Genomic DNA, 20470 nt, shown 5'->3' with positions numbered 1-20470 from the left:
GTTTAAATTTCCTCACAGCTTTCTAGTTATTCATACACACCTTACCAGTTGTACTTGAAATGCCTCTTTAGCTGCTTTTGTTTGGAATCTCCGTAGTCTGAAAAACATGTCTGGTAAGGCAGAATAATTTGAGACTCTCTATTTAAATAAATTGTCCCGTCCACCCCCGCCTTTGCTTATAAATAATGTGCATTCTTTTTAAGGACTTTATTGTGGTTTTTATTTCTATAGATCCCTTTGCATTTCTTACTCTTGATTTGGTCCTTTGTTGTGGTAATGGCTGTTGATAGTGCTAAATCTTTCACTTTCTATGTTTCATCTACATGTTATTTATTACTGCAGTTCTTACTTACAGTATGTTGAACTTCACAATGTAGCTCTTGTTATTTAATTCTCCAACTATAGTAACTTTTTGAGCAAAGTATCATATAATTATAGTTATCGTATAGTTGACAATAATCTTGCTTTTTGCTCTAAAAGTAGTTGTACTGTGAGTCTATTTTCCAAAGCGTGGAAGTTGCTTTCTCTGGACCTTGCCTTTTGTTCAGTTTACACAGAGAAACGAAATCTTCTGTAACTGTTTTATTACTATTTATAACTATATTTTGCTTCTGTTGACCGACATTGTAAAACTGAATGTATCAAATTCAGGATTAAATAATGATATTTATACTTTAACTTTCCTGTTGTCTTTCAAACCTTGTTTCTCTTCAGTTTTACTGACGTTGTCTTTGAGATGATTGCATGTCAGCATTGCCCTCATTCTGCCATTTTTTCTATCATAATGTGATTGTCATAACCTTTGTTTGAAAGAATTTTGCTGGTATATTTTTGCACATAGCTTATTATAATTTGGAGATCTGCATAATTTAACCTCCCTTTTTATAATACAACATATTTACACATCTAAAGCAGTAGTCATATGAGCAAGTCTAAGTGCTTTACAAATCTTAATGAGTTCAATCTGTTACCCTGCTGTACAGAAACAGATTTCAGTTCCTCTGACCCATTTTACAAAAAGGAAACTGAGGGACTAATACTGACTTGCCCAAAGTCACTGTCAAATACATAGTTTAAAACTAAGAGCTGGACCTTTTTTGCCTGTAGGTAATCTCAAATATTTTTTGCTACTTTTTCACATTATTTAGGTCTAAAAAATTTTATTGTGTTTTGATGCAAAAAAATCATGAGTTGCTAGAGAAATTGTTCTTGTCAGTTGTCTTATATTTGAATAAAGGCTGGAAATTTACATTCTTGCTCTTTGAAATGAAATTTTAAAAATGGTTAGATTTTAGAAACAATATGAGAATTTTCTAGGTTGTGGTAGGAAAGGTAGGCAATTTTCCTAGACTTTGCTCTTCCTTTCTTGGCACTTTGGTTTCGTTTCAAGACAGACATAATTGATTAGTAGTGTTTTTATATTTTTTAGTGCTTGTGAGACCACACCTTCATCTATCAATAATAGGTAAATGTATGCAAAGTTTACTTTTGGTTACGTGGAAGAAGTTCTTCCTCCTTTGGGCAATTACTTCATTCTTTGATGTTCGCTGTCCTTGTAATCAGTGACTTGGCTTTACCTTCAGTTTCTTTTACTTGATCTCCCAAGTCTTCAGTGTATGGCTTCACAAGCCGTACAAAGTGCTTAATGTTTCCTTAATAGCCTTGATGGTCCTATTGAAGAAGATGACAGTTTCATTTCATTTCATGTTACTTCTGAAGTGTCCAATCTGCCTATTTTGGCCGTTTTTAATAAATTTTCTGTTTTGTACCTTGAGAAGAAAGCAAAGTATTTTAGAACATTGGAGCCATAGTATAGAAAATGTTGCTGGCAAGAGGATCTTAAAGTTTCCCTTCCTGAAGTTGATAGGAATACAGGGAGTCTATGCATCAAAGAGATTTTAAGTCTAAAGTAGCTCATGTCACCTGAGCTACTGTATACATATCCTGTATATTTTTCTGCATGGGAGTGGGGTTTCCTCTGCCTCTTGAATCTATGCTGTGTTCCAAATAAGAAGTCAGGATTCACTGGGACATGTATTTTACATAAATTTGTTCTTTGGATTGCATGCTGAAATTCAGATTTGCCCTCTTCCTCTGTGGACGGGCTTCCAGGTATTTGTCCCTAATCACTGGGTGACAGTTTCTACCTATCCAATTATACACATTGAGAAGTCTGTCCAGACATCACGTGGTGCCTTGTGAACCCTCCTCAGAAGAGAGGTTCACAGGATTAACAACCACCACTTTGGATTTTGGTGCCTAACATGTGAATGAATCCTCTGTTGTTTTGTGTCTGTGCTGCAGTTCTCTCTGCTCGTTTCTCACAGGGACACGTACAGGCCAAATTTTTGAAAGCTCCTGTTGAGGTGATTGAGAAAATGGTTGCTTTACAACAAGCAGCTACAGTTTATCATTGTGCACACCTTTTTCTTTTTTTTTTTTTGTTTTGTTTTGTTTTAATGACAGGTGTAGGCATTTCTGCAAGCTCTGAGAATCCTTTTGGCCTGGAAATTTTCCATTTGGAGGAAATATTGGAAGCTGGCCTTTTAACTGTAGACTCATATATTTAAAGGGAAAGTCTTGCATTCACACCTGATAATGAAGACAGTAAATTTTACTAACACCTTTTTTTTTTTTTAAAACTAGTTGTGAGTTAACCTGCCCTTAAATATTTTTATGAATGCGGAATTTTGCTGATTCTCTCTAAAACCAAGACAGACTATTGCTAGAAGTCATAAAATAGTTCAAAATGCTGGAAATTTCCAAGTGCTTCCATTGTAGTTCAAATACACTCCGAATTCCCCTACCCTCTGCCAATATCAATAAGCAAAAAACTTTGTCTAGCAGGAGGCAAGGTTGGAAGTTGGAGAACAAATGCTTCAGGCAAATAGCCTGTTAGTTAACACTAAAGACAGAGGTTAGCACAGTATCAGGCAGGATCTCAGGGGAAGTATGGCACCCTGGAGTGTAAGACTTTTTAAGGCCTGGTTTTGCATACAATAACTGTGCATTTAACATAAATGTGACTGAAATTGTAATGTAAGTACAAAATGTGCAATGTTTTATTCATGGGGGAAAAATAATTGTGGAAACGATAAGCTAAAGTTAGGTGCTTGTATCTTTATAAATAAAAGTGGCCTGATTTTTCTTTTTTCCCCAAAAGCTCTGACTATCCACTGTCTTAATGGCTGTGCAGGAGCATTAAGAATCATGTAAATTTAGGTCATTTTGATGTAGACACCTAAATACGGACTCCATGTGCTGAGCGGTTCTTTTTCTGTTGGATCTACCTGGCTTTTTTCACATGTTAGAACTTAGTTTGAAATTTGAAATTCCTTGTTGCAGGGTATGGTCTTTCCATATGTTTGTGCTGTTTCTGCAGATTGGAACTTCCAAAACAGATGGCTTGAAGATTCTGAAGAATCAGACTTGGGCACTCTCTCTTAAACGTCTGTGAAACACATTATTTAATTATTGTGGTGGAGATGGCGGTTGAGTGTTGAAGAAGGCTCGGGGGAGTAGAGTCCAGCCTTCTCTTGCTCCTCCCTCCTCCCACACTGATTACCTTATGTGCTCTTTTACTCATTCTTTTAAACAGTTTCTGATTTTTTTTTTTCCTTCTGATTATTTTTTTAGTGTAAAAGCTAGGGTCTCCTTTTTCCTTTTTTGTATTAAATACTAGGTTATATATGTCAACGTTGCTTTTACATTCTGAGTTCAGATGATTAGTGAAACACAAACAATAATGTATTTTATTTTGAAGCAACATTTCTTATCAAACTAATTTTTTGGAGGGATAAAGATACATTGCACATTCTTCTGGAATCTTGGCTGATTTTTAATATATTGAAAAATGGAAAGAGAACGTGCAGGAAAGCTGTAGCTCCTTGGCTGCTCCCATAGGCAAGGCAAATTATTAATGCCTGTCACGCTCAGCTTGGTGCTACCCTCTTATAAGATCTTGGAGCTGATAATTCCTTACTTCCAGTGGCTTAAATGGAAGCTATTGAGATGCTTCTTTTTCTGACCTTGGGAAGAACTAAAATCTCCTTGTATTTATGAACTAGACAGGAACGAAGATGATTTGAGTGCTACTGAGGCACTTTTTCTGTCTGTCTACTAATAGGTATAGTCAAGAGAAGTTAAATAGCCAGCTTTAGAAAAAAGTTTGAGGGTGTACGGTAATGAAAACTATAATGACAGCTTGTTCTCAATTAGCAGCTCTTTTCTTGTGTGCTACTCCTCAGACAAATTTTTAGGGGAAAAAATGGAGGAGAATGGGGATGAGTGGCCAGCCTAATACATGATGGTAACCGCTAATAAAAATAAAGAAGTGGTCACTCAAGTTTCCTTATTTCTTCTCATAACTGCATCTTTAGCATAATCGTGACACCCTTTAATTCTTGGGGCATCCTCTACTTTTGGGAAGAGAAGCATTTGTTGCAACATATTTCCAAGGAAAAATGGAATTTTGAATTTATCCTTTTTCATTGGATCTACTCCCCTTGGAACAAATACATTCCCAGCAAATCCTACAAGAGACTTTACTTCAAACACAGCAGGAAGTGCAGACTGAGCAACTTTTTCTAATTAAAAGCCCCCTCAAAGGTCACTCTAACTGATGAGATTTACACCATCACATTCAATTCATTAAACTAAAACTGTAACAGAAGTGCAGAAGGGTCTGTGAGGTGACTGCCTGTCTGTTGTCTCCTGCTGTATTTGAATCCCTTGCAAGGAAGAGAAAAAGGGCACAGCATTTGTGTTTTATAAGGTAGCACGTCATAGCTGTGAGCTGGGGTGATCCGTTTCCTAGACTTGCTCAGGATTTATTTCCCTATACTGAGAAAGCCGAGTGAGAATACTCACAGAGAACATAAACTCTGGAGGTTTTTTTAGTTGTTTTTCATTGTTGTTTTGTTTTGTTTTAGCTGTGCTCCTGTAGTCCAAGGCCACCTCCAAGGTTTCCCGCTCCCTGAGTTGAGTGGCCGCAGGCAGCTCATTATCATGACTTGTGTTGCTGTCTTCAGCATTTTAAAAAGTCTTTTTCTATTTCTTCAGCAATAAGAGTGTAGTCATCTGCACTGCGACTCTTAACCCTTTTAAAAAGAATTTCTGTAAAAATCGTCCGTCGAGGGCCTCAGCATGGGCTGAACGTGCTCTTGCTGTAAAACAAGCACACCACCTAACTTGATGAGTACCTGGAGAAAACTAGTTGCTAGTAAGTGCCGGCAGGGTCCCTAGCCAAAGCGCTGGCATGGATTCATACCCTGGCTTTCTTGCAAGAATATTGAGGAATGGAATGGAATGGAATGGAATGGAATGGAATGGAATGGAATAGAATAGAATAGAAATTTCGGTTGGAAGGGAACTACAATGATCATCTAGTTCAATACTAGGAAAGTCGCTTTCGTTCTCTCCTTTCCTTTCCCCTTCTATGCTGTCTCTCTCCTTCCTGGCACTTCTGCCTGTAAAATCTTTTAGATTCAACCTGACACAGGCTTACTGGAGAGTCTAATGAAGCTGTCCCTGACCTTCAGAGCTGCCTGGAGTAGGACATGTTTTAAGGTGACGTGATGCTGTTTTGTCTACTCGCCTGTACGGCCCTCCATCCCATTCACAGCACACCCTGCCAGACACCTCTTTTAATTTCATCTTTGAATCCTTGTAAATACCGCGGGAATTTAAATAATTCATGCCTGTTTATCCTGAACTGCAGAACATCATTTCTGTGTGACTGGAGTAGGAGTTTGTTGTACGTGTGGAGCAAGACCTTACTGCAAGCAGGCTGCATTGCTACCGGTCTCACTTGCTTAGCAGTGGGAACACTGCCAAAGCATAGGCATCTTATAAAACCAACCATGGCCATCACCCACGGCTGCTGTGGTGGTATCAGTCATTGAATTCAATATCCATGTGGTCTTTTTGGCTTTTGTTTTAAATGCAAGTACTGGGCTGTAGCTTAGGCTTGTGGAAACTTTGGATCGACTTTCTCCAAGGTCTGCCTGCTTTCCCTGGAAGACTCTGCTTTGAGGTGGTTGATTCATGAGTACAGAGAGATTTTTACACTTTAGAAGCGTGATTTTAATGTTTGCCGTATCCTGAAGATCAGTGTCATGGCAAGGGTGGCTGAACCTCGTGTGGCACTTTCGAGCTGTCATCATTTATTAGCTGAAATACTAAAGCAAATCATCATGGACTTCATGCTGATTTAATATGCAGGGCCAAAGTTTATAACAGAACTGCTGTGTATGTAGTTCCATAGAGAAAAGCAGGTTTTTGGAGAGGAGTAAGGCCATCAATGTGCTTTAATCTCTATGTGGTTTTCAAATGGACTCCTTTTTCCTCGTTCTGATGCTTGGAAAGCATGGGTGAGCTGACCTGATTTTTTGTTTTGTTTGGTTTTATTTTTATATTTTTGCCATTGGTGGGAGAGAAGCAGGTGGCGGGAGATGGAGTTGCAGCTCCTTGCTGACTTTCCTACCCACTTCGGCACAAACCAGAAAAGAGCTGCTGTAACAAGTTAGGGCAACAATATGTTGCTGATATTCGTTAGATATTTGAAATGAGCATGTGTTTAATAGGGTAGCAACCAAGCACTGACTGACAATAATAACATGCTTGTTTGTTTTTGAAGTAAGAACTTGTGTCTTGTTTAATGAAGGCTTTACAATGGTATTTAGGTTTTGTGCATGAAGTTGAGGTGAGGTATGTCATGTATTCTGATGAATATGGATAAATTGAATAAAGTGAGAGGAGTATTTTTGAGATAAATTAAAAACATCTTGGACGCCCTTTGTCTTGAGCATGTCACAGACAGGGTAGGGCGGGTAGTTTGACCTGTGCCGAGTTCCTTGCTGTTGTGGCTGGACTGTCACTAGCAAATGAGCAGCTTAGTGTTTCCATTGGCACAGCACACAGCAGGCACTGCTCTGGGGACGCACATCCAGACTCCTGCTGGTTTGATAGAGAGGGAATAATGTTGCTTGGTGTTACTTGACACTACTGGAAAATGTAAACGCTGGGGAATAAATCCCATTCTTAAAGATGAATTACTGTATTCACTTTCCAGTCTCATGACATTGAGTTGTTTTGGGTGAAAATGCTTGTTTGAAAATACAAAGAGTAAAAAAGATGTATTCCAGACTTGATTACTTAGTGTGTTTCTGAGTACCTGGAAGTCTTCTGTGTCATGTTTAATGTTGCGTTAAATCTTCTATACCTGCTGTTCATGTTAGCCTGCCTGTTTGTGCTTCTAGTAAAATCTCAAACGTCTGTTTTATTTTAGGAACTATGTTACTATTTCAACATACACTACCATAGATAAGAGTTGATCCTTGTTTCAGGAACCTCAGTTTTTTTCCCTATTTGTGTTTTGTTTACTTTTAAAAAATGAGAAATAGACGAAATCTAACAGAATATTGAGTTTCTTGACTGCTGTGAGGAATACGAAATTATTTTCTACTCTTATACAAAAAAAACTTCTGTGTTGACTTTAATGGGTTTAGTCACTGTGCAGAGCTTACAAAGACAGAGCACTAGAGTTTGGCATCAATTCCATCCAATTCACTGATTCGTCTGATTCATTTGATTAATTCTCCTTCAGAGAAAGAAAATACAGAAAGAAATACTTAAGTGGTCGTGCCTTCTTTTGGTCAATATGCAATAAGACTTCCTCAGCCTCTTAATTTGCTACTAATCATAACCAGGTTTAGCTTCACATCTTCAAAACTTAATGGACACCCATTCTTCAGGATTCTAAAATGTGTACCAATATTGAAAAATAAAATTTTTTTAGCTAACATTTAAACAATGTAAATGGCAAGGATAAGTCATGAGAGTTTATGTTGCCTTCTTCAGCTCTCCCCGCAACATGCTTAATAGAATAAAGAAACTTGGAAAAACTACTGAGATAAAAGATGATAAAAATTGTTTACTTTGTTATAATTGTAGATCTTCTAGAATATTTTCCATGTATGACATTTTTGATTATGTGTGTATGTATATGTGGCTTTATTTACTCATAGTTCCAGTTCTTGCCTGTCAAAATTTGGAGCAGCTCTGTAGCATCTCCTGTTTTTATTGTCTATAGAATTGTGAGCATCTCGAGTCTGACTGCTGTTCTCTGAAGTAACTCTAAGTTTATCAAATCTTTCTACAGTTCTGCAGTCATAGAGTTGTTGAGTTTTGCTGTTTATCCTCTGTGGTTTCTTCTTTAGGTTATATAAGAATGCAAAGTTTCACCAGCTTTATTTACCTCTCCATTACAATTTTTTTTTAAAGTGAATGCATCAGTCTGTCCAATGTTCTGTGGCAAGGGATGTCCAGTAGCCAAATTTAGAAGTGGGATATGCTTTGCTCAACTGTTTTGTTCTCGATTATGCCGTTTCACTAGAGAGAATCCTATGTGTATAGGTTCTTGTCTCAGTCATAAGGCTGAGAGAGGAACGTATTTGGGCTAACGGAATCAGAGATTAAACTTCTGGATATTTTTTTATTCATTGCAGGTAATTAAAGTGTATAGTGAAGATGATACTAGCAGAGCTTTGGAAGTACCAAGTGATATAACAGCAAGGGATGTATGTCAGCTGTTGATATTGAAGAACCACTATATTGATGACCACAGCTGGACTCTGTTTGAACAACTTACCCACACAGGGTTAGGTAAGACTGACACTGTAGAATGATATGGCAGTAAATAAGGTGTTTGGTTTTAATTTTCATGTAGAATTGTAATTGTAATAGAAAGGCTTGGAAGCAAAATGAAGGCAAGGGTTTGTGTGAATTTGTTCTTTTGGGGTTTTTTTGCTTCTTTCTCTTTTTGAAAACGTAGCTATAAAGGACATTTTGTCATAGTACATTTGCCTCGTGCTGCTTGATCTGCATCTGTAAGAGTGATTTGGAAGACATTGACTGTTAAGGTTCTCACTGGAAATTGTTCCTCACTCTTGCTTGCTTTTCTTTGGCAGTTCTTTGTCTTTTACTGGTATTTCCTGCTGATCTCTAGCAAGACTTGTGTTCTTTTCGTTGCAAATAAAATCTTTGTGGTCCCCAGCACACCAGAGTGAAATCTCTGACATCAAGGACGGAAAGGAGTTACACAGTGCTATTCTATCTGGACAATAGGACTCATTCTTCAGAAACCACATCAGAGTAGGCTGTTGGTATTTTCTTTCAATACAATCAGTTTGGCTAGATTTATTGTGAACTCTGGGACAGGACTACTTAAAAAGCAAAACAAAATTATTCTTCTAAACTTCCACTTATGGACCAATGAACTGTGTTGAAGTGACTTTATGCTTAGTATTTTACGTTGCTGGAAACAAAACACTCTGAACTTCTTCCACATTGTCAGTGTTCTTCTAGTGTTGTAAAAATCCTCTTTTTCTATTACACAGTTTAAAAGGTGTAATCTGTGGTTTCAGATTACAACTATAATTTTAATTTATAGTCTCTGTTCCTTTTTGTAGTGTATAGATGTAATTTTGCAGTATAAAACCACATTAAGACAAATTAAATATAGGGAGAAAAGGGATGTTTGCAGAGATGTAAAAAAAAGTGGAACACAGGGAAGACTTTAGTCAGCAAAAGACAAGTTTAGAACCCCACTGCTAGGATGTAGTATTGAACTGATACTGTAGTCAGACAATCTTACTTCTTTTTACAGCACTAGGTTTCAGTAGTGTACAGTTTGGTTTTGATAGGGAATTATATCAGAAAAACCTACTGGAAGACAAATGCCATAAAAAAATCTGGTTTTAATTTCACATCACTCAAAGTTTCCATATTATTCTTGAACTTTGTCACTGTACCAAAGTTAACAAAGGTAGTACTTCTGCAACGTCAAGGGCAGTTCCAGCTGCTAGTGCAAAGTGTGACTTGAGAAAAAGGGGGCCTTTTCCGCATTCTAAAATACATAGAAAACTCCTTGAAGTCCTTAATTCTTAGAAGAGACTGCACCTGGTACCTGGTAACTCCAGTACTGTTATTTTAAAAGAAAATACACACCACCAACAAAAAAACCAACAACTCCCCCTCAATATTTATATATGGTTAAAAGCTATTGTTAAACTCCCTTTCCGTGTATGTACCTAGGGAATCTGGTCTCGTGCATTTGTGTAAAATAAACTTGATGTGCATATCTGACTGTATTATGTTTAACAGCCGTATTTTAAAGATGAACTACAAAAGCTAAAGCTGTTTTCTGCCCTTTTCTGCTCCTTTATCCTATGAAGGCAGGCACAAACGTTTTTCTTTTTTTTTTTTTCTTGCTTTGAAACATTTCAAAGATATTTATAACCTTTTGCACTGAATGTATCAGTTGTAAGATGCTTCCAGCTCAGAGTAAGGTCAGAGTTAAATCTAGGTCGAGACTGTAAATGACTGACTGCTACAGAAGAGGAGGTATAAAAATGGCTTTAGACAACACTACTATATAAATAGTAGAAGTGTTTTCTGTGTTTTATAGTGTGGCTGGTGTTTAAGCAGTGTAGTAACTATTGAAGAAGACACTTTTGATAAACCATGCCAGAACAATAGTGGCATTGTTTCTCCAGGTTTATTTATTTGTGCAATACACTTTTTGTCAAACACTGTTTGCTTCAACCTGAAGGATTTCTTGGAAGATTTCAATATCAAATCATTAGTGAAGTTGCTTTTCCTAAGATTCTGAAATTCTCAAAATTGCTGGCGTGCAGGTCTGAAGACCTGCATTCACCATATAGTCTTCTGATTGCTCTAGCTGTTTTGGGCATAATTTTAGAAATAGGTGATTGTTCATTTTAAATTAAAAATATTTCGTAGATGGTGAGGATGGCAATTCAATGTTAATAGACAAGGAAAGGAACAACTTGAGTATCTTCTTTTTTTTTTTTAATAATACTGAATAATAATGGATTTATTTTTATTAAACTATTAGATCTGATTTTGTTTGAAAGGCTTAACATATTGATCTTGACTTGCTTTAAGTATATTCTTAAGCACTGGATGAGTAGCATGAACAAATATTTTTCAAATGATGATTTAGTTTTGGACCATTTGCTATTTATTATTCTGTTGTATTTTTTACCCATGGAAATTTGGACAATCTTTTTCTGCTCCCAAGTTAAATGAATAGATACAGAAAGGAGAAGTACTGTGAGTGAGTGTGTATGTCTGTGTAAATTCCAGTATGACGGGGATTAAGAATTCATTCATCAATTAGTGAACATTTTCTTTAATATCTAACAGCTGTCTGAATACTCCTGAATTAGATATGATTGCATGAATCTTAGTGAGCTGAGCACAGCATTCTGCTTTTAATCAAGACAGACATTAATTACATCACTGGAGTGTGCCTTCATTGCTGTGTGGAGGTATCTTCATGTGAAGGTTACAAAATTAAAAAAAAAAAAAAATCCCACCCAAAAGAACACATAAAACCATGGTCTGTATATTCCTGTTTCCACAAACCTATATGCTCTTCCCTAGTGTGGAACTATATTGTTGAACATTAAGCGTGGTCGTCTCCTCACTGCATTGCATGGCAAGTGCTGACCAGGTGGCGTTGACTTGGGGCAAGGGGGCAGGTGAGATGGTTCCTCCACCTGCGTCGCACCCGTGGGGTGCCGGCCGGTGCACCCCGTCTGCCTGCCGTGGGGCACCCACACTGCGCACAGCCCAGTGCTGCTGCCTCATCACCCAGGACGTTCAGCCTTCCTACACACCTGGGCAGGAAGTTTTGAAGTTGGGCTTTATTTCAAATATCTGAAGTATGACAATTATTACAGCACTGTAAATTGCAGATATTTCAGAACTCTGTGCTTCTGGTATGTGGCCATTTTGTCCCAAGCTATTGAAGTCAAAGAAATTCTTGGATGTTTTTCACCTAGTCTAAGATTACTGAAGGCAGCTGAGGTATACCTAGATTTGGATGATGCCATGTCATCCCTTCCACCAGGTACCTTGGTGTTGGAGTCCCATACTTCCACTGCAATTCCCCTGTACAGGGCGGACTGTGCAAACAGAACAGTTTTCCATAGCTGTTCTCCTTTTCAAGGAAAATACTGTCTTCATCCTGAAATTTTACCTTTTCTAGCGATAAATTTTTGTATTGACTATAAACAGTTTTCCATTTGCTTCTGCAGCTCAATAGACTTGCGTTCTAGGGTTCCTCTTTGAGTAGGTGATAGTGCCTTAGCCAGGCGCATCATCGTTGTGTCTCAGTCTCTCATTTTGATTTCACTATCTGCATTCTTTTAGGTAGCCTGTGGGAAGGCTCACAAAGCACTCTGGGCAATAGTACTGGGCAATGGTTTTCTGGTTTTTTAATTCAATTTTTTTTCCCCCACTGGATGGCTAGAGAGAAGGCTATTTGAAATGTGTTCTGTCATGTATTTCAGTATTAAATCTTCTTTCATGTGCATTAGTTACTTTCCATACCTAAGGGGACTTTGTTTTGGACGGTAGCAGGTGTTCCTCATGTTAGAGATAGTAGTAATAAAGAGATGGTAGAGAGGAAGGTAGAAACTCTCCAGTCTAGCTGGAAGAGAAAAAATGATCTAACTAAACCAAAGAAGTGCAGCTTTTTCATGGCAGCATTTAGGGATTTGATTACAGGGCTGTGTTTTGGAGGTCACTAACCTATTTCCTTCAAGAAACGAAATTGAATCAATTGTAAAATATTCTGTGATATGACACCTTAAAAATAAAGAAATACCAGCATCCTTACCCATCCATTGGGGTGATGCAGAATGTCTTATTTTGGTACCAAGAACTGAGTCTTGAGGAAATGGTATTTTCTTAAATGTCACGATGCCAAGCATTTAAGAGTTTTAAATGTCATCCCAGAGGAGCACTTTCTCTCTATAAAACTGAAAGGAAAAAACCCGCTGGTTTTGAGTAAGAGCTTTAGTTCTTTAGTGTGTCTTTACTCCTGCGTCTGAAAAATGTGTTCTGAAGTAGAGCAGCCTGTACAAGATTTTAAAATGCTCGTTTTTCTTTCAGTATTTTTGGGGTATTTTTTTGTTTTCTGAATTGCTTCCTGTTTTTATTTGCTGCATTTGATGTGGTTATAAAATGTGAGTTTCACATAGGATCCTTAACCTCTGTCTTTATGGGCTCAAGAATGAGTGAAATTCAATGAAGAATGAGTTAACTCAAAAGTTTAACTTTTCCCTATATGATCAGATCAGTAGGTCACGAGAGCGCTTTGTCTTCTGCTAGTCTTGAACTTGATGTTTTCCTGCTAAGGTGAAATTTAGCTGTATGAGTGTATTGTCTCTGAATTTGCTAGCTGAAACATTCCTGAAGAAGCTTATAGATTTCCCGGCTACAATCAGGCTGTTACCCACCAGATTGGACAGTGTGGAAGCATGAAGCAGTGACGGGCAAAAGAGGTGGCAAGAGAAGATAAATAAAAAGATGCTGTAGTTCTAAAGAGGCTTTAATGATTGCAAATTTGAGGTTTGATTTTTATCTCTTAGATGGTGGTGCATGCTACACCTTATGAAAGTTAGCCTTGGTTTAGCCAGGACGACTTGTAAAAATTTACCATTTCTATTAATTTAATGTTATGCATAATTAAGTTTTAAAAAAAATCTATACTATTCTTTTATCTGTTATGATTTTTTAAAAAGTTTCTGTCAACAGGCAGTTACATGAGAGCATCAACATTCATTTAAAGTATATCATAAGATCCCTTATGATATGCAATGAAGTGTGGAAAAAGTGATCAGAAAACTGTGAGTTACATGGGTTTTATAACATTATAATACATTTTTAGTTGCCTTTTCCCTTTGGAACCATGATCAGAATTGGATGTTAAAACCCTGTAAGTGGCAGGGAGGCATAAGTTTAGATCTCAAACCTCTTCTTAACCTGTAACTCATTGTTGGGGTGTAATTTAAATTTGGAGGTGTCAGTGATCATTTAAATAAAATCTACAACTTCGTTCATCTTGTTCTCATTAGTTTTGAGTCCGCAACAAAGTACAATTGGCCACAAAAACTCTATACTCATTTGGAAGCACATTCATCCTTTTTTTTCTAACATGGTTTCGTAAGCTGCTGTAATTTATTTAAAAAAAAAAAAAAGAAAGAAGGCAGTATAGATAGTATTGTACAGAAATTATCCATAGTCTTTCAGGGTTTATGCTTAACTCCCTGCGCTATGAGTAGTCCCATTGCATTACTCAGAGTGTGAAACACGTAAACATGCACAACACATCTACAGGACAGTTCTTTCCTTTAAGTGCATTTCATATTGCTGTAAAATGGAAAAATTCCCTCCAGAATCTGTGCGGCAGAAGCAGTCTCAAGCAGTGAGAATACCGATTCTGAATGCCAGTGCTGTGGTACAAATAAATGAATTCTTTGCCTTTTCTTCCCCTTGCCCCACTGCAAAGCCAAACTACACATTAGGATTCACTTTGTGGGTTATTTTTTTGTTTTATTTTCTTTTTTAGTTTTTTTCCTGGCTTACTTTTACCATTCCTTTTGCATATGCTAGTTCTATGACTGATAAAATTCTCAGTAATCTCTAGTTTGTGCAAAATCATTAAAACACTGAAATGCCCTAAATTCATTTGTAGTTTTAGAAATGCTTGAGGACACAGTAGGGACCTGGGGAGAAGACGACAAATTAATGCTTTTCTATATTGCAGATAACTTTCACTTTACGAATGATGCGTTAGAGAAAGGAGTGTTAGAAAGACATTCCTGACACCCCAGACAGGGTGAGTGAATGGCTGACGTGGTGCCCCATGCTGTCTGCTGCCCCATGCGTCACACAGCAGGAACCGCCTGGCTTCTGCAGGGAGAACGTGGATTTGTCCACGGTGTAGAATAAAGCCCTCATCTACCCCTCTAAGAGAAAACAACAACAAAACACAAACAAAAACCCCACGTGTGACCTACCTCAGAAGTTGGGCCCTACTGAGGTGGAGCAGAAATTTGGTGTAACATGGACTTGATTAATGGACTGTGTTCAGATTGCTTGTTTCATGTTTTGCATTAATTGAAAATAATTTAATTTAATAAAATTTTTATTATCTAACCTTTGTGTTTTCACGTTCTGCCCTTAGGTGCAGGTTATGTGTTGTTTTTTTTTAAATTTGTTGGTTTTTTTACAGGAAGAGCTATAGAGGACCATGAATTAGTGATGGAAGTCCAGTCAAATTGGGCAATGGAGGAGGAAAACAAACTGTATTTTAGAAAAAATTATGCCAAGTATGAGTTTTTTAAAAATCCACTGGTAAGTCCTAACGTTGTATCTGTGAAGTGGTGCAATTGCTGTTGCTGCAAAATAGTCTTTTCTGTTACACACAGATGGGCAGAGTGTAACGCTGTTCACATAACGTGAGTCAAAAGCAATAACTGGGAGGGAATATATGGGATATAGGAATATTTTCTAGTGCGTGTAACTGTTGGCCAGTCCCTTTGTTGCAATTGTAAAACATCCATGTTCGTACTTTGGGTTTTTTTGGTGAGGGGGGCAGACATGGGTTTAACTTTATTGAAGTTTCCACACGGACCTGCAACAAAATAAAATTTTTGAAATTGAGTGAAGTTTCCATCAAGTGACAACAAAATATAAAGTAAAGCAGTGTGAGGAGGGGGCATCTGTAGCAAAGATGATTTTACTGTGAAATCGAATGTTATGGCCCGGCACTGCCCAATGGCAGCTTCTCACAGCTGCAGCTAAATGACAACTGACACAAAAGGCCATGAGCAGCCATAACCTATTAGGAGAAAGTGAAAGTGAAGTTAAAGTTAGTGTATGTAAGGTATGGAAAGAGAGCAGAGACAACTCGTAACACAAGGATGTTGCCAAAGGTTAATGCTGCTGATTCAGACCTTGGCTGATGGCAAAGGCCATGGAAGCAGTCCTGGCTCAGCAGGAGAAACTCACCATCTGGATCACTCCTAATGCTGTCTCTGATAAAGCCAGCTTGTTTCAGATGTCAAAGGGAGAAATAGCAGAAATGTATGAGGACTTGAAAGGTGAAAAGTGGAAGGGAACTCGAATTGTCTACCTGTGAACAGGATGGAAAGGTAAATATTAAGATACCAAAAGATAGAAGAGATCTGAGAGTTTTTTCTTGCTCCATGTGTGTTTATCTGGGCAAATCATGTACTCCCCTGACATGGAGATATCATTGCACTAGCAAAAAATTCTAAGCTTGAGATGGTCTCCAGTTAGTACAGAACAGACGCTTTTGAAGAATAAGTATGTTTGTGTATTGGTTAACCAGTGAGTTGAACCAGCTGTGGAGTGTGACAGACATGCAACTACGACTGGTATCAGCGGCTGTGGCTAATCAGAGTCCTTACTGTTGCTGTTGAGTCACTCTTCTGGGTACTATGGTCCCAGGTGTAGTGTAGTGAGAATACTTAATGAGAAATGAGTTGATATGAATTAACCCTACCATTATGAAAAATGAGTCAGTGGACATTGGATGGTCAAGGGAATATTAACTGCAAACTTGTCCAAGTCTTGAGGAAACTTTATTAGTAATGGTCAAACTCTCGCTGGTTCATATCTGCATGACTATATTGAACTCTCCAGCCGCAGGTCTGTCCCATGAATTACCCCTTGGTAATGAAATTGGCACTTTAAATGTGGACTTTTTAACTACACCGTATTGATGTTGTCAGATTTTGATGTTAATTCATATCATACAGAAAGGACAATTAAAAAAACCTGAGATGGCTTGTTCTTTATTAGTGGAAGTTACTCCAAAATATTTTACTGGTGTTCTAGTGTAGTGAAAACAATAGAAAACAATGTATTTTTCAGCATGCTGGTGTATATCCTCCCTACTTTGTAGCATATTGAAGCCCCAGGCAAGTCTTATATGTCAACAGCAACATAAATTACTGCTAGAAAAACAACACTAAGGGCCAAGTACTGCAATATGATTTGCACTGGTTTATGAAACCCTCTTGCTTCCAGAGTTTGTTGATTTTTTCTCAAAATTCTAAGTTTTTCAGCAAATAATATATAAGATGTCACAAATTTAGAAATGATATTAAGGTAAGCTTAAATTATTCGCTCAGAAAATCTGCAGTGTCTTGCACTGCATTGAGAACTTTAATTTTATGTCCAAAAGAGATAGGAAGTTTAATTTTTTTTTTACAGAAATTTGATACAAATTATTCTTGTTACAGAGCTTTTTTCCAGATCATATGATATCTTTTCCAAGTGAGACCAATGCAGCTGTAAGCCACTCTGGGGTATTGCAGGTATGTAATCTTTGAATGAAGACGAGCCAGCATAGCTCAGAATTTCCCATTGTCTGTGTTGTGTGAGCGTCGCTCTTTGTCACTGTTGGATCTCTTGCTAGGTTTTGAATAACGCAAAACATGGTTAATTACTTTTTTTCCTTATGACATACGAAGCGATGTGTCCCTTCTGAACAGTTGTTATATGACCACACTTGGAAACTTGCCCATTCTTTCAGAATCAAGGAGTGCCGAAACAGACAAAATGCAGTAAAAATGGTTCATACCTTTGTTGGGTATTTTAGATGAAAGACCCCGTTTCCTTAAAAAGGTGGATTGCTGTAGTACTCCGCCTTAACAGCAGGCCTTGGTAGAATACTGAGGAACTGGTAATGTAACACAAATGGATATAAGAAAAGAGTTAAAATGGTTAAACTTAATGAGTAGAAAATTTAGACTGACTAGTGTGATTTGTTAGCTTGAAGGCTACTGTAGCCTTCAAAAAAAAAATATGGTAGGTCACTCAGTGTTAGTCATCTTTTAAGCGGACACAAGATTTTAATTTACAGTGGGAATAATTTCACAGAATGACCATATCAGGGATCATCGTCTTACTTCTCAAAGAGGGGAAAAATGAGTAATAAAGGTGGAAACATACACATCACTCTTGTTTGCTTGTCACTAGAAAAATTAATTAATAGAAGAACTTTCACTGGCCTTAAGACAACAACCCTGTGTGTGAGTTTTGAGGATAAAGAATGATTGGAAAGGCAACATAGTAACACGAGATATTTAAGGTAGAACTAAAATAAATATAGAAAAATACTAAATTTTTTTTGCATCTATATAATAAATTTTACCTTAGTGTTCACCAGTGAATGAAAAACATTTAAGAACTAATTCTCAAAACATTCTTCTGTATTAAATAGTTAAATCCTTATAGAAGCTAATGTAAGTCAGGAGGTTAAGATTATCCCAAATATAGTAAAAAATGTTTCAAATTAAATTTAATTGACACCTGCTAGATTCCGTAAATAATTTTTACAAACCTAGATAAAAACTTTGTAATTTCAAATGATGCTACATATCTACTGAAAATTGGTTCACTTTTGCTACCTAAATAGCAAATAGGTTTTGCAGTCTAACGTTAACATTTAATTTAGAAAATCTTGTCTCCTGTGTTAATAGAACTTAGTATTTCTTGCTCGCAAATGTAATTTGGTAGTTAAAAAAATAAATCATGAAGACTTTTATAATGGAACTCTTTGCCGTATACTGTTGCACAGAACTTCCTTAAGCCCACATTGTGATTTGTTGAACATGTGCAGAGCTTGTGGTTGAGATTAGGAGTCAATCTAAATATAAATAGTTACATCCCAGTTTGATAGCTTAAAAAATTTGTTACAAACTCTCCTCTGTTGCCATTTTATGTTGTGTTGTCTGTTTAATTGTATTTCATCCAATAAAACTTCCTAGGCACAAAGTAGAGAACACATTTGTGGATTGTGCAGCCGTTATGCATGTTTCAGCAGAAACTGTTGGGTAAATTGTTTACAGTGTGTCGCTATTTCCTTGGAAACTTTCATTAAGACAAGTTAATGGCCTTGCATTATTATTTGTGATGTGCTTGGTCAAGTATCAAGAGAGACATTAGTTTTAACAACTCAATGCTTACGAGTGATTAAAAAAATCACTTCTGATACTTTTATAGCTTTTTGTGGTTTGAGCTGTAAGCAAGTAAAATGTTTTTCAAGTATGTTTTTCTTGACTTTCATTGAAAGTGAAAGAGTGAGTATTTTGGCTGATGACTTTAAAGCATCTAAATAGCCTCAAAAGCAAAAAAAAAAAGTTTACCTGTCTCCTATCCATTTAGCATGTGCTAAGTAAAATTACTAGGTCTGACATATATTGAATGGGTATGTATACCAAAGAGAAAGGTTTAATCTCTGCCATGAAGATCTTTAGCCTAAAAAAATAAGTGTGTTACAGTATTGATTAGAGTATGGCTGCTCTGAGACACAACACTGTATGTACCTGTCAAGTGGTAGGCAGTATGGATCATTTGGAATTTACTTTAGGTTATTTTTGCAAATTGGATGCTTTAAAACATGTCAAAAACTAACATAGTCTGAAGACTTTAATCTAAGGCCTCTCCCCATAGTAATGAAATATTCCATTATTTTCAGATTTTGGGGTGGGTCCGTTGGTTATTTTTTGAGAATGAACGACTTTCATGGTTGGGCAAGAAATCAATTCACTTGATCTAATAAGATGTAAAACTGTTGTTGAATGTAATTTTAAATGGGGCTTATGACTTGTTTAAAACATTGTCTGCTTATTAGAACAACTCTTAGTTTAGATGAATTCGTGTATGTACTAGATCCTTTCATATTTTTATTCATGACAGCATTTCCAATGAATAGACTGCACAGCATATATGGTATTGACAGAATTGAGTCCTTCTGAGTTAGTAGGTGAAATCCTATGCTCACTGAAGTCAATAAATATTTTTTTAAAATTCCTTTGGAGGGTCATAATTTTATCCTAGGTTTCTTTCATGTTCTTTTGGTCTGTGAATAACATTTCTCCAATTTTCTAATTCTGTTTTTTAAATCTTTAATTGTATTTGTAGTCAAATTTTTTTCACTATGCGGTATGTCAGTCAGTGTTTCAAATTTAACAGTTGCATCTTCAAAAAATTTTGAAATTACTTGGGTAATTACAGTTTTTTCTGGTTTTGCTTTAAGAAAAGACATATCCCCCCCCCTTCCTTATTGTTTAATAGATGCAGTTGATATTCAGGTTGGGTAAGTAGACTTGAAGTTCAGAGTTCGAGCCTTGTATTCACCAATTTGGCTGCTTCTTTCTAATAGCTTTTTATGTATGATGTGAATACACTAAAAAAAGCTAATGTAGATAGCACATAGAATCATAGAAATGTGTTGGGTTGGAAGGGACCTTTAAAGGCCATCTAGTCCAACCCCCCTGCAGTAAGCAGGGACATCTTCAACTAGATCAGGTTGCTCAGAGCCTCATCCAGCCTGGCCTTGAATGTCTCCAGGGATGGGGCCTCCACCACCTCTCTGGGCAACCTGTTCCAGTGTCTCACCACCTTCATCGCAAAGAACTTCTTCCTAATGTCTAATCTAAACCTACCCTGCTCTAGTTTAAAACCATTGCCCCTCGGCCTATCGCTACATGCCCTTGCAGACAGCCCCTCCACAGCTTTCTTATAGGACCCCTTCAGGTACTGTCCAAGCCATCTTCCA

The 20470-nt window shown here is 37.2% G+C and overlaps 1 protein-coding gene across 1 annotated transcript in view; it reads left to right on the top strand.

The window, feature by feature from the left end:
• Window positions 1-20470, top strand: part of GRB14 (growth factor receptor bound protein 14) — a 69753-nt gene that overhangs the window by 28965 nt on the left and 20318 nt on the right. Inside the window, exons 3-5 of the mRNA XM_054209196.1 lie at window positions 8508-8664; window positions 15110-15231; window positions 17148-17222. Coding sequence (XP_054065171.1) covers window positions 8508-8664; window positions 15110-15231; window positions 17148-17222 — 354 coding nt within the window. The remainder of the gene's footprint in view (window positions 1-8507; window positions 8665-15109; window positions 15232-17147; window positions 17223-20470) is intronic.

This window comes from Rissa tridactyla, chromosome 7, assembly GCF_028500815.1.
Source record: "Rissa tridactyla isolate bRisTri1 chromosome 7, bRisTri1.patW.cur.20221130, whole genome shotgun sequence".
Lineage (NCBI taxonomy): Eukaryota > Metazoa > Chordata > Aves > Charadriiformes > Laridae > Rissa > Rissa tridactyla.
The sequence above is the reverse complement of the archived record's forward strand: the minus strand, read 5'-3'. Positions and strand labels throughout refer to the sequence as shown.